General features: G+C 40.9%; 1 protein-coding gene across 1 annotated transcript in view; it reads left to right on the plus strand.

Annotated features, from left to right (window-relative positions):
• The first annotated feature begins 7,423 nt into the window (after positions 1 to 7,423).
• aacs (acetoacetyl-CoA synthetase) overlaps positions 7,424 to 18,041 on the plus strand; it is a 39,755-nt gene continuing 29,137 nt past the window's right edge. The window contains exons 1-4 of the mRNA XM_084550659.1: positions 7,424 to 7,707; positions 9,531 to 9,634; positions 10,556 to 10,676; positions 12,231 to 12,344. Of these exons, the coding sequence (XP_084406785.1) occupies positions 7,569 to 7,707; positions 9,531 to 9,634; positions 10,556 to 10,676; positions 12,231 to 12,344 (478 nt within the window). The 5' untranslated portion in view covers positions 7,424 to 7,568. The remainder of the gene's footprint in view (positions 7,708 to 9,530; positions 9,635 to 10,555; positions 10,677 to 12,230; positions 12,345 to 18,041) is intronic.

The following is an 18,041-nucleotide window of genomic DNA, read 5'->3' on the forward strand; positions in this document are numbered from 1 at the left end:
TAACGTCGTACGTGACATTTTCTAATATACATATGTGATAACTTATTTTCACAACTTTCACAATGTATAAAAATGAGGAAAAAGCTATATTTTATAAACAGTAGCCTACGTTAACGCACTGTAGTAAAAAAAGCAATAGCTTCTTTATGTCTTAATTTCTGTCCTGCTACAATGAAGTTATTAAATATTTCTCTCCGCTTTTTTTTCGGGGTCGCACTAATGCCCAGGCAGAAACCGTCTGGATTTGATGAAAACTGGTTTGTAGCTCATTGAACACTGAACCGCGAGAGGAAACAATCGTCGTCTGAGTAATTGATCCCGGAAGTCCGAAGACCAACTTATTCACCAATCTATATTACGTTATAACGTGCAAGTTATCACATTATAATATATAAAGAAAAACAAAAACAAAACTTAAAACAATAAAGAAAACATAATTTGAGATAAAGAAGGTGCTTGGCGGCAGGAGATATAAAATATAATAAAACATACAGTGAAGCTTAAAGTTATTTGCACCCCTCAGAATTTTCTTAATTTCTACAAATTACTGAAAACATCAGCAGATTTTCACACAATTCCTGACAGCAGACAACGAGAACCTTAGCAAACCTTATCAAACGAATAAAAAAAGAAACACTGTGTTATTTATTTATTTAATTTATTTATTTAGTTTTAAATATAAATATAACATATCTGTGAGTTGCAGAAGTAAACCTCTAGGATTACAAGTTAATTTCAAGGCTCTCAGAAAAAGACTTCTTGTTGGTCATCAGACTGAAAAAGGTTACTAACACATAATACATAATAATATGCTATTTGTTCACATCATAAGGATAAGATTAGCATTGTTCACAATATCATGTGTGAGTCTGCCATCTACTGGACACATTTTGCTTATTGTTGGTGGTGTATTCAGGGTCTAGACTAGAGTCTTTCATGAAAGGCCTGTATAAGTGAATGAGTCTGATTTCTGTATAAGTGTGATGTTTTTGCAAAATCTTAGTCAGCCATATTTAAAATAAATATACACGCCTGAAAGAAACTGAAAAGAATCAATTTGTTCTTGGGGATCACACAACAATAAATAAACAAATAAACGTATAATGGAATACAATAAAGGAGATAAGACTCAGGGGACAGTTGGGAAATACAACTACTGTCGTTGTTTTAAGGTCAGATCATACAGCCTATGGATCAGATCGACTGTCTGTGGTTGTGGTTGTCTGTCCCTCTGTGTTAGCCCTATGATAGACTGGAAACCTGTCCAGGGTGTACCCCACCTCTTGCCCGATGACAGCTGGGATAAGCTCACCTGCTGCTGAAGGAGTTGCTTAGGTCCCCTACAGTCTGATGCAGTGGGTGAGAGGGGTTGTCCATGATTGATGTCAGCTTATTGGCTATCAACATCCTCCTCTCACCCACCTCCTTGATGGAGTCAAAGAGCAGTCCAGGACAGAGCCGGCCTGTCTGACCAGCTTGTTCAGTCTATTCCTGTCCCTCTCTGAACTCCCACAGCTGCAGCAGACCACTGCATACAGGATGGCAGAAGCCACCACAGAGCCATAGAAAGTCCTGAAAAAAACAAAAATGGATTACAGAGGTTGCAATAAAATATTTGTCAAACCATGATATGAATTTTGCACTCCAACTTCTCTTTCACTCTTTTACTTTTGATTGCCAAGAGACTTTACTTACAACTTGAGGCTTTTTATTTAGCCTAACAACGTAAAACATATAATAAACTTGTGTACGGTTAACAATTATTTGTTGTTAACCGTACACAAAAAAGAAAAAAATATATTTGCAGTGAGCAGACTGGATGAACTACCAATATTAACTGTTGTATTTATCAGCTGAAGTTACAACACAACACTGACAAAATTCTCGATCAGTGTAACTAATGTAAGTGCAGTTCAGCTCTGTGTCCCATCACAATGCCATCTCAAGTCAGTGTCATGGCTGTGACTGAATGCTGTCTGTGAGTGCCTTGTAGTCCAGCTCATTAGCACAGACAGCCAGTCTGAGGCAGTCTGTGAGGTGTCTGTCTGTAAGCTGGCTCCTGTACTTTGACTCACCAAAACGTTGACTGAACTCTGTTGCCAGTTTGTCCAGGTGTGCACAGTACTGCTCATAATTGTCTCTGATGGACTGTGACATTTTCTCCAGGTTGGTAAAGTGTGTCAGCCTCCCTTTCTTCAGATGTGTGGTCCAGACACCGAGTTTGGCCTTGGCATTCACTGCGGTTATCATGTGGGACAGATGCCGGTCTTTTCTCTGGAGCTCGTTGTTGAGTGAGTTCAGTTTTGCCGTTAGGTCTGTCAGAAACCCCAGGTCCAGTAGCCACGCATTATCTGATAGATTTAGATTCAGAAAACTTTATCTGTCCCAGGGGGCCAATTTAAGGCACAAGTGAGCAGCTTAAAACCCTTTAACTGCCCACTCGACCATATGGTTGAGCACATTTTGGGTCAATATATCTCAATGAGAGGAGTGCCTAACTTAACTCAACCTGGTTGAGCCATCTCTACCACTTGGCTGAGGTATGTTATGCTAAAAAAGTCCACTAGAGGGCACTTTGTCTTTAAATCGTAGTCTTCTTCTGGCCCTAATACCAGAAAATCGCAAAGAATCTGATGGTTATCTGAGTGGTTATGATGACCCAGTAGAAGATCCTGGTTATCAGCCCAAACAAACAGATGGTACTGAAGACAGCTCCCTTGAATCCCTGGATGAAGAGGAGGCTCCCTCAACAAGCAGATATTCTACGCCACCTTGTAAGAGCAGGAAAGGGAAACACATCCTAAAAACTGTTCCCTTGGAGGAGCCAGATGACAACCCTGACCCAAATTACACACCAGGCCCAAACAAAAGCACAAGAAGAATCTGGAAGCATGAAGACAATGAGGAGTTCCAGGTTCCAAATTCAAGATTTGAACCCCCTGAAGCTGTACGCTCACCCTTCCAGTACTTCAAAATGCTCTTCACTGATGAGATGATTCAACATATTGCACATCATACCAATTTGTATTCTGCTCAAGAGTTTTGAGATCCAATCAAGACTAGCCCTAAATAAATAGAGCATTTCTTTTACAAAACCAGCAATAATAGTTCAATCAATCCAGGAAACCAGCAACAGGAAACCAATATAACCAATATAACCAGCAATAGGAAACCAGCGATACTAGTTCAATCAATCCACCAGAAATGTGACTCTTGTGTCCCAAAAAACATAACTGCTGTTGCACCAACGCAGACAAGGTGTGTTGAGATAGTAACGCGACAAATGCAAATGTTTTTATTGTTTTGCAGTATTTTCTTTTCCCTTTTGAATGCAAAAATTAATGTTTTGCACTGTTACATATAATCAGAAGTGGATTGAATGTGAGACTTGTGTGCTGTTGCACTTTAACACGGATACAGTCAAGATGGGAAAATTAGAAATATTGCATTTCTAATATTCCTTGTTCAAAGCAATAATTTCCTTGGTTGAAATAAAAAAACAGTAGTATTTTGTGGCGTACTGACAGAAATAAAGCGTATCCAATGTCCCAGACATTTTTTGTTGTTTATTTTTTCATAAATTAGCATTTTATTTGAATTTATCTACTGTTTCCGTTATTTGTATTAAGTTCCGCACAAAAAAAACAAAAAAACAAAAAACAGAAATAGAACAAGATACAAAAGAGAGAGAGTTGAGGAGGAGGATGGCTTTGGGGACGATTATTGCTAAGATGAGTGTCTATTGGTCATGAATGTGAGTAAGAGTTCTTATGGTAAATGGCCTTGCTTTTATATAGCGCTTTTCTACCTATTGGTACTCAAAGCGCTTTACAGTCATAGACACATCTACCCATTCGCTCACACAAGCACACACACATTCACACACCAGTGCCACGCACTGGGAGCAACTGTCTTGCAAGTGTCTTGCTCAAGGACACTTCGGCATGTGGCACATTCCGGGGATCGAACCACTAATCCTCTGGTTCGTGGACACCCGCTCTACCTACTGAGCCACAGCCACCCAATGGGCAGGGCAATGATCTTAGAGCAGACCGAAACAGTGCTCTGCAATCGGTTTCTGTTGTGGAGGCTGATGGAGTGGAACCAGCAGGTTATTGAGAAGGTGATGATGCTCTCAATAAAACTGAAATAAAAAAGTCTGTAGAATGTCTTTGCTGAGTCCAAAGGCGCTGAGTTTCTTCAAGAGGTAAATACGTTGCTGGCACCTTCTGAGAGTCTCTTCTTTGTTGGAGGAGAATTTCAGCAGGTTATCAAAGATGGTGCCCAGATATCTGAATTCCTCGACCAGCTCCACTGGCTTCCCATGGATGATGGTGGTGGCTGCTGTAGTCAGGTCCCTCTGCTTCTTGGAATAAGTCACCACCATCTCCTTGGTGTTCCTCATGCTCCTCGTTCCTTGTCAACAGAAACATCTTTATCTCAGGCAGCAAGTCCACAAATCGCTGCAACACTTTGCCACAATTCACCCACCAGACATCAGCATGGAGAAGCATGGAATCGAGCTCATCCAGTAACTCCAGTAACTCCTTGAATGAGTGATGCTGAAGCGCTTTTGCTCGAATCGAGTTTTCCACTTTGACCACCAGTGTCATTAAATGAGAAAAGTCCACAACTTTCCCAGCCAAGGCTTGCTGATGAATCACACAGTGATAATTCATGAAGCTGGGAAAATCCGGATCATTACGGCACAGTGCTATAAAACCAGCACACACACCACACATTGCAGGTGCTCCATTAGTAGTGAGTGCCACCAGTTTTTGAATGGGGATGTTATTTTCACGGACATAGCTTTTAAACACATTGTAAATATCCTCACCTCTCGTTCTCTGCATTAAATGGAGAAGAGTGAGGATGTCCTCTTTTATTGTAAAATCCTGGAAAGCCATTCCGACAAATACAGCAAGCTGGCTGTGTCCATTACATCCAGCGATTCATCGACCTGTAGTGAAAAATATTCAGAGTGACAAGTCCTTCAACACCTGTTGATCAACCTCCTCTGACAGTTACTCAACCCTTCGTGTCACTGTTGCAGGACAGAGTGGTACAGCATGGAGTGCGGCTTTTATGTCCTCTTTGTTTTTGAAGTTGCCACAAACAGTCTCTACGGTGACGGCCATTGTTTCCTTTAATAAATCCCCATCTGTAAAAGGCTTCTTGTGTTTAGCCAAAAGGTGGCTAACACGAAATGATACTTCAGTTGCAGCCTTATTTTGGGAAGCGGGTTTTGTGAAAAGGGACGGCTGAGCCTTCAACTCCACTTTCAGCCCTTGAACTTTCTTAGCGCGGATTGCACTCTTTGGTTGATAACTGTCTTTGAATTTCTGGTGGTTAGTGTTGTGGTGCCACTCCAAATTCCCTTGCTTAGACAGTGCCTGTGACTGCTGGCACAACATACCACACACTTGTCTTTTACCAAGATAAAAAGAAATTCCTCCTCCCATTCTGGATGGAAATGGTAGTATTTCGCCTTCTTTCATGGAGCCTCCACCATGTTCGCTGACAACACCAGGCTATCACCATGGTGACGACGTTTGCGCCAGTCATCATACGCACTCTCAATCTCAGTACTTAAATGCAGCACCCTCCCGCTACACTGAAAAAAAAAAATACAAATAAGCAATATCAAAGGTTTAGGAGTGTGTTTATCCCCAAACTGTTCCCACAAAGCTGGGAGAGTGGAATTGTCCAAAATCTCTTGGTATGCTGAAGCTTTCAGAGTTCCTTTCACTGGAACTAAGGGGCCAAGCCCAGCTCCTGAAAAACAACCCCACACCATAATCCCTCCTCCACCAAATTTCACACTTGACACAATGCAGTCAGACAAGTACCTTTCTCCTGGCAATCGCCAAACCCAGATTCTCGTCCATCAGATTGCCAGATGGAGAAGCATGATTCGTCACTCCAAAGAACGCATCTCCACTGCTCTAGAGTCCAGTGGCGGGATGCTTTACACTTGCATCCGATGCTTTGCATTTTACTGTGGAATATTTGGTAGCCAGGAAATTTCACGAATGGACTTGTTGCACAGGTGGCATCCTATCACAGTACCATGCTGGAATTCACTGAGCTCCTGAGAGTGACCCATTCTTTCACAAATGTTTGTAGAAACAGTCTGCATGCCTAGGTGCTTGATTTTATACACTGTGGCCATGGAAGTGATTGGAACATCTGAATTAAGTTATTTGGATGGGTGAGTGAATACTTTGATGATCCTTGAGATTGTATATCTCGACTGACCTACAGTCAGTAAAGAAGTGTATTTCATTTACAAGAGCATTACAACATGGTAAAAACTGTATTGTGAAACAACATCAAATTTGAACAGTAATGCAAAGTCGACTCAACTAACGGTGGGATGACACCACCAGCCAAAGAGGAGGTTTGTTCTTTCCTCTCACTGATTGGTCACACCCCTAAAACGCTCCTTGGTTTCTGCTTTCTAGTTGGCTAACGTGCCACCTCTGAAGCGCCTAAAGCCAGTATTCCATTGAGCAAACGGGGCGCCGGTTCATCGGCGACGACACGCCCCCTGCATAGACCGATCTGTCGGCTGATGTGGAACCAGAGTCCCGAGAACCAATCAAAATCCTTCATTTTGGCAAGCAAGCTTCCCTCGTGCGCAAGAGAATCGACCATACAGTTCCAATGCATGTTCACGTGAGGGAGGCGTTCAAGATGTCTACGGGGTGCAACTTGATTCTACTGTAGAGCCATTTCATTTTCTGAGACCACTTGTCCGATGGGGGGGGGAGGGGGGGGCGTTCATTAACAGTCCCCACTTTGTAAGCTTGCAAAGGTGGAGCAAGTTTTGATTAATAACATCGGATCATAGATTGGAAGAATAGAAACTGTACTGGTCATGTGACAGAAAACAGACGATATGGGTAAGAAAGGCGACTGCAAACAACAAATGGTTGACATATGGTCCACGACAGACAATTAAATGCATTTTCCAGAATAATAACCAGAAGGCTACCAAACGAAACAGTTTTTCTTTTTCTTTTCTTTTGAAAAATTAAAAATGTCCACAATTTACTTTTAAGTGTTGGGTATATCTTTAATGAAACAGCAGGACTTAAAAATCAATTGGGGAAAAAAGATAGCTATAAAATACAGCTATTATTTTGGGCAGTAGCAGAAATTGTATCGTTCAGTCAATCATATCAAGTAATTTAATATTTTAAGGAAACGGAGGCTGCATGCTGTTATTACATCTCTCTAAAACTATTATAAAATGTAGTTATGCGCTTGTCTTGCTCATATTCTGTGTAACAGTATTGAACACGGTTTGTTCTTGAATCCAACTCTTTTTTAAACGTCATGACGCAGGGGCGTGGCCTGACAGTTTTCCTTGACAGCCCCACGCTTGTCTTTGACAGAGAGCCTTGCTAACTGTCGCGCACCTAAAGTCTCTAGCCATTCAAACAGCTAGCTGCTGATCTCATTTAACACCAGCTCTCGCCTCGGGATCAGGTCGCTCTTAAGTGGCGCTCGGCACTCGTGCTAACATTTTTTTTTTTAGCAGACGAATAGAGGACGAAACAAAGATGTCCAAAGACACGGAAGGGAAGAGCGAGAAGATTATGGATATGGAGAGCAAGGTGTTGTGGTACCCGGACTCCAAGAGGAACACACACATGGACAAGTTTAGGATACAGGTCAACGGAGACTACGGACTTAATCTGCGTGAGTAGAACGGAGGGAGGGAGGAAGGGAGACAAGGAGCCAGACAGAAAGAGGGAGTAGGTGTGTGCGAGAATCCAACCCGGATTTTATTGAACAGAAAATAGAAGTGCAGTGTCTTTTCCCCTGTTTTCTATTTTTTTTGCTATTATTTTAAAGACGGTTTAGTACTAGACAGTGAATCAGCATAAACACCTCTGCAGTTATGGGGATATTAGAGAGAACGGCCTGCATCCTCTTCATCGCTCCTCTTTCAATGATCATGACTTGTTTACAACACCTCATCTCTGCTGTCATGTTTGGATTATTGCCAGTTTTGCCTGCAGAGCTGCCCGGCGATGAAAGAGATCCGCCTGCTTTTATTGTCTTGTTGATAGTGTGTCTGTTCAAACCATCAGGATTCGTGAGGAATGCTGGAAAACCCGAATGAACAGAGAGTTATGCAATAAGGAAGATATATGAGAAAGGAACGTAGACAGCCAAATGCGTGTGTATGTAAAAGGATTCAATAGTTAAACATTGCATTATAAAGTTAGTTTAAAAGTTAGGAAGGAAAGGGATCAAATGCAGCATTACCTTTCAAAAATATGTTTATTTTTCAGACATTTATATTTTGAAATTACACCTTTGGGCCCCCAGAGAAACTTACATTGAAACTATTAGAAAAGAGAAGAGTACTCTTTCTCTTTTAACTAACAAGACTTCATAGACAGATCATGAGAAAGCACTGCAAGTGCCACAATTCAAAAAGATTAGGAACTTCTGCTTTAATTTCAGATTGGAGATCATTGTTTACCTGAGTAACCAGGAAAAACATTAGGCTACCCACTGACTGACTCAAATTGAGATTGACTTGTGATTTAAGGTATTAATCATTAAATGATCCAGTCAGCTTCAAGTTAATTAAATAAACTACTGAAAACAAATACATTCTAATATAACAGTCCTGCACTAAATCCTCCTTCATGACGCTTCTAATGTGCATTTACACCAATCAGGCATAACATAATGACCACCTTCCTAATCAGTTGTGACTCATCAAAGAATGGACATGGGCCTTCTGAGTGTGTCCTGTGGGGGTATTTGGGTCCTATGGGTTGTTGTATGACTTGTTCCAGGTCATCCCACAGATACTTGATCAGTTTGGGATCTAGTGAATTTGGAGGCCAGGTCAACACCTTGTGCTGTTCTTCATGTTTTTTGAGTTGTTCCTAAAGTGTTTTTGTGTGTGTGTCTGTGTCAGGCTGCATCCTGCTGGGGATGGCTGCTGCCATCAAGGAGTGTCATTACTATGGGGTGGGGGTGTCTGGTCTGGTCTAGTTGGGTGCTACATGTCTAAGTAACATCCACATGAATACCATGTCCAAAGGTTTCCCAGCAGAACATTGCACTCCTGTTATAATGTTTTGCCAGATCGGTCATGTTGTAACAGCATCAGGAAGGTGGTAATTCAACTGCATGATCATTTTGGAAGATGTAGTTTGTGGTGATGTTGAAAGTGTTTCTGTTCTTCACCCTAGCCCACTGACTAAAACGGATTTGTCAAAATAATAGAAACAAGTGTTGGCTCAACTCAATACAGTTCAGTAGCACCACAAACCACAGCCTCCAAAATGTTGAATCAACAGCTCTCTGTCTCTGGAAACAGAGAATACTATACCTAGGATTTAAAGCAGGACTTTTTACTTGTGTAGCTAATCATCTGGCATGTGAGTGTAAGTGGTGAACAAAACGAGTATTGTTGGACTTTTACTGGCTTCTGGTGCACCAATGTTTCAAGTAAATCTTTGTATCGTCCAGTAATCACTGACTCTCTGTCCTCTAAGTCACCTACAATGATCTGTACCAGTGGTCCCTGGACAACTACCAGGAGTTCTGGGCACAAGTGTGGCGTTTCTGTGGGGTGGTCAGCTCCAAACCGTATGAAGAGGTGAGTACAACCTGTATTCATCAGTCAATGACAGCAGTTTACTAGTGAACGCTTTCTTGTTTTTATGGTGGCCCTTTTCATCTGCCTTCACATTTCTCAAAAGTAGTATATTGTTACTCTTCTCATCACATTTCTGAAATGGTTTGTTCCAGCCTGATGCAAATGACAGTGGATAATGTTACATAGGTAAAACATCTATTTTTGGCACAGTTGACTCCCATGTTAAGCAATTCAAACATTTCCTTCCAACTTCTCTTCTGCAATTATACCAATTTACAGACAAGAATTTATTGAAGTAATGAGTAGTGAATAACTGTGATAACTGTGATTATGGCTACTGAAAAATATTATTCTGCTGCTAAAATGTGAACACCTCGTTTTGCTCATGGTGTGTCATCATTTCCCACTCTTTCTAAAATTCAAACAGTGCAAGCCTTACCATGACATTTCTGATCAGTTTTGTCCATTAAGGCTACGTTAAGGCTACGTCTAGTTGGAGAAAAGCAGGATATTAAATCATCTTGATTTGTGTTAGTGTTAGGTAATTTGCTGTCTGACCAGGATAACCTGAGGTGAAATTATAAACGGTGTCTGACATTGAGATATGTTGACACACTCCTTCTGCACACATGGATTACATATTATACTTTGCTTGATGGCTACATGTCCTTACGCAATCCTTTCTAATATTTGTCCAACCAGACCCGAGGTACAGGAGAGTGAGACAGTTAACAAGTCAAACACATATATCTGTTAGTTAAATGAAAATTTGTTAAATGTGCAAATAATAGTGTTTTGTGAAAAGCGAAGGAAAACAGATTCTCCAAAAGCAACAACGATAGCCTTTTTTTTTTTTTTTTTTTTTTTTTGTGTGTCACTTCACTGTATGCATTGGGTGTGTGCTTTGTGGATGTGTACCAGGTGGTGGATGTATCGAAACGGATCTCGGATGTCCCAGAGTGGTTTAAAGGAGCTCGGCTCAACTACGCTGAGAACGTACTCAAACACGCAGACCAGGACAAAGTGGCTCTCTACGCTGCAAGTGAGTATATTACACAATGGTGCTGATAAAAGCTGCTGTATGTAATATACATCATTATGTCCAACAGTGCTATACACAGAGTGTTTTTTTTTTCTTCATTAATCTCCAACAAGGATCACTTCCCTAATCCTGGAACAACAATGTTAACACTCACATCATGCAAGTTGCAGTAAAGTGAGAAAATAACCTTAACGTTAGCCATAATATTATCAGACCAGAAGCGTGAGGTCTCTTAGAGAACATTGTTGTTTCATTTATTGATATTCGTATATAGTACATGAAGGATTCAAGGAAGCTAACTGAAGACATTTGCTAATTCAGTCATGTTAGCACAACTACAGCCAAAATAAGACACATATAATAATTCATTTGAATTGCTACACCACCTTTCCCACTATCCGCATCTTCCTGCCAAAACTTCTTGTGTTTGGGCGTGCACAGTTATTACTTTTAATGTTTTGACAATAGCATAGATGCATATGCGCTGGTAGAGGGGTGATGCTGACCGCGAGGGTGGCGATTCAATCCCGGCTCCAGGTTTTATGTATTCCTATAGGGCTACTTGTGATTTAAAATTGACATGTGGCTTAAAACCACAATTTCTTGGGTTTATTGGGCCTTGTAGTGTCTGGCACGGAAGTCCAACTTACTCAGGTGGGTAAAAACTAAAGCTATTTTCATCTTTTTGCTTCGAGCAAGAACCTCTATGAGAAAAATACAACACTGTTCATGCAAAAGGCCCATTGATTTTCAGAATCACACAACACAGCATTCATTTTCCGTTTTATTCTCCCTCTTAAACACACATTTGCAAGCTCTAATCATGCTTTTATGTATTTGCTTTGGCCTCTACTTTTGTGTAATCTTATGCTTCTCCCTGTGGTGAATTTTAACATCCATGGCTGTCCAATCACATTTTGACTGTATAAGGATTAGGCTTTTTCTTCCTGTCAGATTGTATTTTGTTCCTTTTTTATTTTGTACCTAAATTTTGCAAATACTTTGCACAGTTGGGCAGGAGCAAATGAAAACAAAAAACCTGTCGAGGGTTCAGTTAAGTACAGGATCAATTTAGCAGTAAGCGTAAGGCTTCATACGTCACTTGGTTATTAGATTAACTGCTGCTCTGCCTCTCAGGACTGTCACACGCTAATGGATAGGTCCTTCTTTATCGCTGTGTGAGGAAGGAGAGTGGGCTCTTGAACATACACAACGTCCCTCAGGAGCTGTAATGTAATTATGAGGAAACATTGGTCACAATGCCATGGAGCCTCTGTGAATGTCAGTGAACTATTACTTAGGGAGACTGTTCAACCACATCTCTCTCTTTCTCATGATTCTTTGTTCCCTTTCTTTTTTCTTTTTCATTTCTCTTGTGTATTTCAGAGACTTCGCTGGCATTTATCCAACCCACAAATCCACATTTTGTATTCCAAGAAGGGATAATCAAAAGCAACATTTTTCGATTTCTGGAACAATTAGTTAGATTGAACACATTTTTATCTCAGTTTCCGTGTATGTGTCACATCATTTTGTTTCGCGTCTGTCTGTCAGCGGAGGCGAATGAAGAGATTGTGAAGGTGACGTTCGGGGAACTGAGGCGGGATGTGGCATTGTTTGCGGGAGCCATGAGGAAGATGGGCGTCCAGACCGGAGACAGAGTCGTAGGTGAGTCTTAACACTTACTGCTCTCCTAGAAAAACGAGTTAGTGTTGAACTGTCATTGGTATTATATATAAACTTACCAGCCAAGTGATGATTACTGATCATATTGGTAGATAAATCCATTGCTCTCCGTTTGACTTGTTTGTTTCCACTTCTTCCTGTTTTTTTGCATAATCTTTTTTGCCTTTATGCCTCTGTGGGACCTAGATGCCATAACCTACGGCCGTAACCAACGCCGGTGCGAGTCATTTACACTTGTGTGCTTGTCAGTCTGGCTCGCTCTGTAACAACGCCACCAACACGCTAGTCGGCGCTGTGACTTTTTTGCCAGCCGGGTTAATTTTTGTTTCTACTGCCTGCTTCACTTTCGTCAATGGTGACTGAAACTTTCGACGAAACACGCTACTACCAAGCAGACCAATCACAGCTCTTGTGCTCTGTGTCACCGTGGCGTGTAGTTACATTTCTGGGGAGGCGCACGTTAGTTACGGCGCTAGGTTCTGCGAAGGCTCTGCCTAGGTGTCTGCATTGTAGCCGTAGCCTCTGCGTCAACTTAACGCAGAAGCATAAACCACTTATTATTTTGATCATTCCTCATTATTCTTCTATACCAATGACCGCTATGTTTTTGGGTCTCTCTGTGTGTCTGTGTGTGTGCATCTGTCTGTCTCATTCTAAATAACTCAATATCTCAGGGCCTGTTCAGACGTTGCATTAAGATCCGGTCTGAGCCATACACTGATCACAAGTGGCCGGCTTTAGGTGTGTTTCTAAAGCATCTCCAAATGCGTCTCCAGATCCAATCTCAGATTCTCGGTATGCTCAGAGTACAGAGAATACAGAGAATGCTCTGTATTCTCTGTACTCCAATATCATCTTGGGCCCAGCTGATGTCTCTAATGGATCTCCACCTACAGAAGTGTACAGTTATATTTGAAAGATATTACCTCCTGCCCGCAATTTGATAGTCCTCGAACCAATCGGAGCCATTTGGTTGTAAACATTCTGTAATTGGGACTACTTGTTGGTGCTCACAAAATGCTTTTCCATGGCTGTCACAAATCCACAAAAGTTTCCTCCTAGTGCATCCTCAGTAAAACAGCTGGGACAGGAATACAGGAACTCGGTCAGATGTGAATGGAACCGTACTTGGGCAGCAAGTGATGCCATTTCAAAAGATGATGTATATGACTACGTTGCTGCTACTCCTCTGTCTATCTCACCATAAAGCCTGCCCAAATTATTTGATTGGCCCAACATAATCATCTCCTGACAGAGCGACTTCACATTAACCAAAAATGTTGTGGGTAGGGGAAGTCGTGCTGGCTTCCAGGCTACTACAGTCTATTCATCTGACACAAATGCTTAGAATTTGTTGGTTAAAGCTCACTGTCACTTCACAAAACATGTTTTTGGTTGTAACTAAATATAACTCAATGTTGAGTAGGATAAGATAATGAGTGAGGACATCTTAAATCCAAAAGATCAGTCTCATCTTGACCTCATAATATTCTGCAAAAACACTTCTCCGGCCATTATTCTATACTCAGAGTTTGGCATACAGCTACAAGGCATTCATTCTAGTTTGAAACCCGTTGCAGTCTGATTTTGGCTCTTCAGTCGTGGCTCTGTGTTTACATTCTATGTGTTCACTGGTGAGGAGGTTTTGGCACAAGTCGCAGCTTTTTCTGAATACCACCATTTATTTTTTTCAAAGCTCAGGAAAGGCTGAGGGCAGCATGTTTTTCTTCAGTGCCCCTCTGCAAAGAACATTCATACAGATTCTCACACTTTTTTCAGAGAACTGAATAGTACTACCTGCTACTGAGCAGTGCTTTTTCAGCAACTTTAGCAGCTTTAATGTGATATACATTTCCCCAGCAAATTTGTGATTTTTGTTTTTTTTAAAAAACAAGTGTCACATACTTTTAAGAGCTTATTTCTGTCACATTTCTTGCTTGTTGCACTGCTGCAGACTGTGGAACTGCATTATGAGGTATGAGCACTGCTCACCTTTATGAGGATTAAATTAGCATTGGTGACAGATGAGGTTTTCTGATCTGTCAATACACAACCATGCTATGAATAGCAAACTTTGATCATTTAATCAGCTGTTGTAAAGAGTGTAATCAATGCTCATCTTCTACATGTGTCAGAAATGTCCTTTGTGATAAATTTGGTATGAAATTTTGCATGAGCATAAATCCAGACTTCTTACTTCAGTTTTGTCATTTTCGAGAACGAAATTAGTTTAACAGTGCGGTTTGTCTTACGGCTACTTACATAAAACTGACTGCATAATTAAAAAGAGTTAAACTTGAAGCAATTTGTCACCAGGAAGTTTTAGAAGTCAGTCTTTTGGTTTCGTACAGTGTCTCAAAGGTTAGGCTACTAAACCTACTAGCTACTAGGGGTGTAACGGTACACAAAAGTCACAGTTCGGTATGTACCTCGGTGTGGGGGTCACGATTCGGTATGGGTTTGGTACAACGGTAAAAAAACAACAAAAACTCACAAATGTATAAGACTAGCTTTTTTCATTTTTTTGAAACTAAAAAGGCTAATGACGTTTGCTGGCAGCTTTTAGGCTCATTACCACCACCTGGATTGAAGTGAGGACTCGACTTTTTCTTTTTTTTTTAATAGGCTACTCACTCAGACGTATTTGCTCAGACGTGTTTGCATGCACCGAACCGAGATGCCTGTACCGAGACGCCCGTACCGTGAAACCACGGGACGAATACAAATACCGTTACACCCCTACTAGCTACATGTACGGTATATTGACTGGTTTATACTTTGTCATCGTCAGGAGATTTTCCTCACACTGGGTTTGTCAAATCTTAGCATCTCTGATGTCCTTTCATTCTTTGAGACAACTTCAGTTTGTGGGGCTGATATATAGTTTTCTGTTTTTTTCTGTATAAAAATAAGAGGCACAGTAGTTTGGTGGTTACAGAAAATGCTATGATACCTATACAGATACATACTTGTGGTACATGAAAATATCCTCTGCCCTTTCAACAGCTGCTATGATTTTTTGTCACCCTTCATAAATCAGTAGTCGCTTGGTGATATCACCATGTGATAATGAATAAGGTTCTGCAGGGGAAAAGGGAAGCTGAACTCTCAGGCCCTTTCAAACAGCTTTTATTCAGATGCAGCAATGTTAGGGGCGCCGTTAAGGAATGTCCAGGGAGTGTGAGAGTATTTGTGTGTGTGTGTGTGTGTACTCCAAGGAGAGATAGATATTGCGATAGGGAAATCCATTAGCTAAATGACTTAAGCTCTGTGGGAATCTCATTAGAAAGATGAGAAAAGAAAGAGGGAGGCGAAGGGAAGCTAGAGAAGAGGGACAAGACATACAGAGATAGTTACTTCATGCCTCCTTCCTCCCTTCTCCTCATTACTTTTCTCCCATAGCTCCCTTATCTGAACACAAATCTGTGTGTGTGTTAGAGATGTCCTTGCCCCCAGGTTGTAGCTAAACTGTCTTGTCAGAATCTATATATCCAGGAGATATACTGTATAAGCACTTAGCTGATGAAGGCAGCTATGCTTTATGGCAGAACATAAGCCAAATGGCCACACACACACATGCATGTATTCATTCAGCTTTTTAGTTTCATTGCTCTTTTCCATGGTCATCTTTAAGTAGCCTATATCTACTCAGCTGGGAAAAATCATATTCCTAGCCTATATATCTTGTTGTCAACACCCAGGCCAGCCATAGTCTTTTGTGGCTACCTAATACATATATAGGAAGTAAGTAAAATTAAGCAGTATCACAATGTGAAGCAATTTGTAAGGAACAAACAACACATTAAAAATTTAACTTGCACCACTGTTGCCAGCGCTGCAGCCTCAGTTTATGTGGCACCTGCTCCACCAGGTGAGTTGCCGGAAACAACCCTGGAATTTCAGGTGCCGCTTGTGTATTTACGCAGAAGGAACCTGTTTTCCAGCAGGACATGTTTTTTTGTGCAGCGCACACTTCCTTACTCCTTATTTCTTTACCAAGTGGGTGAACAATTAGATACTGTTCACACACTCTGCATTTCAAACGTGGCGGCGCTAGCCAGAAAAAACACAGTTATGGTCAGAACAGAGCATAAAAGTAACTTTCATTCAGATCATTATTTTCTTACTTAGTATTAATAGAATTAAATTTTTTTGTCAAAGTGTTTTGGTGAGCAACAGGACAGGATGAACAGGACACGTTTCTCTTTTTCAGCTTTTGAACAAATACTAATTTACAAATGTTCTGTCCCTTTAAACAGCCTGATATAATCGCATAATTCTTGACTGGTCAACAACCTTCCTTCAGGGTACATTAAGAGAAGGATTCACTTTACAGTTTTTTGTTCCGTATCACAACTCATTGAGACCCTGAAGGACAGCTTGCTTTCCGAACACTGGTTGCCAAGCAAGCGAGTAGACCTAAAGGTTTTATAGTAGTCTGCATGAATAAGCAGGCAGGGCAGATTGGGCAGATTGGGCAGTGTGTTGCTTTATATATACCATAGCAAGGTTCATAATAGCCACTGAGGCAATCAAACAAGTTGTTGTGGATAATGATCCATGACGTCATCTGTCCTGGTCCAGTGTAAGGAGATAATATTTATGAGAGTGCCTGTGGAGCCAGCGTAGCAGGGTGGTGATCTGTCAAAGCAAGATGTCATCCAGCCCAGCATAGCAACCAACACAGTCTCATTAGTCATGATTCATAGGAAGTGACAACTCATTCGCCAGTAGATAAGTCAGCTTGTCTTGCTTGGCTGGGACTACCGGCTGTGTTATTGTTTTATTATGTTAGATTAGTGACACGTTATCAAGTTTGAAGGTAGCATTAGAGCTCCCGTGTGGTACCAGGTCAGTTAATGGTCTTATTACTTGATGTATTTATATATTTTAGTTATTGTAGTTTAGTTACTGATGTGGCAATACAGTATTGCAATGAGGTGAAAATTGCCTTTAATTGTACTGGCCTGACATGAATTCAATAAACGGCATGAACTTGTATTTTACACATCCCTACTCATTATTCTTCATTTTTCACCTGCAGTGTCAATACCTCTCCCTCTGTTTCTGACTCCATCTCCGATTGTCTATGTCTGTCCGGAGAAAAGACTTCTAATGCCCTTGGGCACAGTTTCTTCTGTATATTGATTGAAGAATACATCACTGCACACCAGCGCTTATGATCTCAGCTCTGCTTGTTAAGAATGAAATATTTTCATAGCCTACATCGACGTTCAACACTTCCCTTCCTCTTTTACTGCATCCCTTTTCTTTCTTTTTATCCAGATTGTTTTCGCTATCTTTGCCGTTTTCTCATCTCTTCTCCTTTCTTTGACTTTTTCCACTATTTTCTGTGAGTTGTGCAGTTGGAAGACAGTGACTACATAACAGGTCCAGCGCTGCTTTGATATTACTGCTGTTACGGTGGGGAAAATAAGTATTTGATACACCGCAGATTTTGCAAGTTTCCCCCCTTATAAAGAATGGAGAGGTCTGTAATTTTCATCATAGGTACACTTCAACTGTGACAGACAGAATCTAAAATAAAAATCCAGAAAATCACATTGTATGATTTTTAAATAATTAATTTGCATTATATTGCATGAAATAAGTATTTGACACACTAGAAAAACAGAACTTAATATTTAGTACAGATCCAATTACAGAGATCAAACGTTT

This window comes from Chelon labrosus (assembly GCF_963514085.1).
Source record: "Chelon labrosus genome assembly, chromosome: 9".
Lineage (NCBI taxonomy): Eukaryota > Metazoa > Chordata > Actinopteri > Mugiliformes > Mugilidae > Chelon > Chelon labrosus.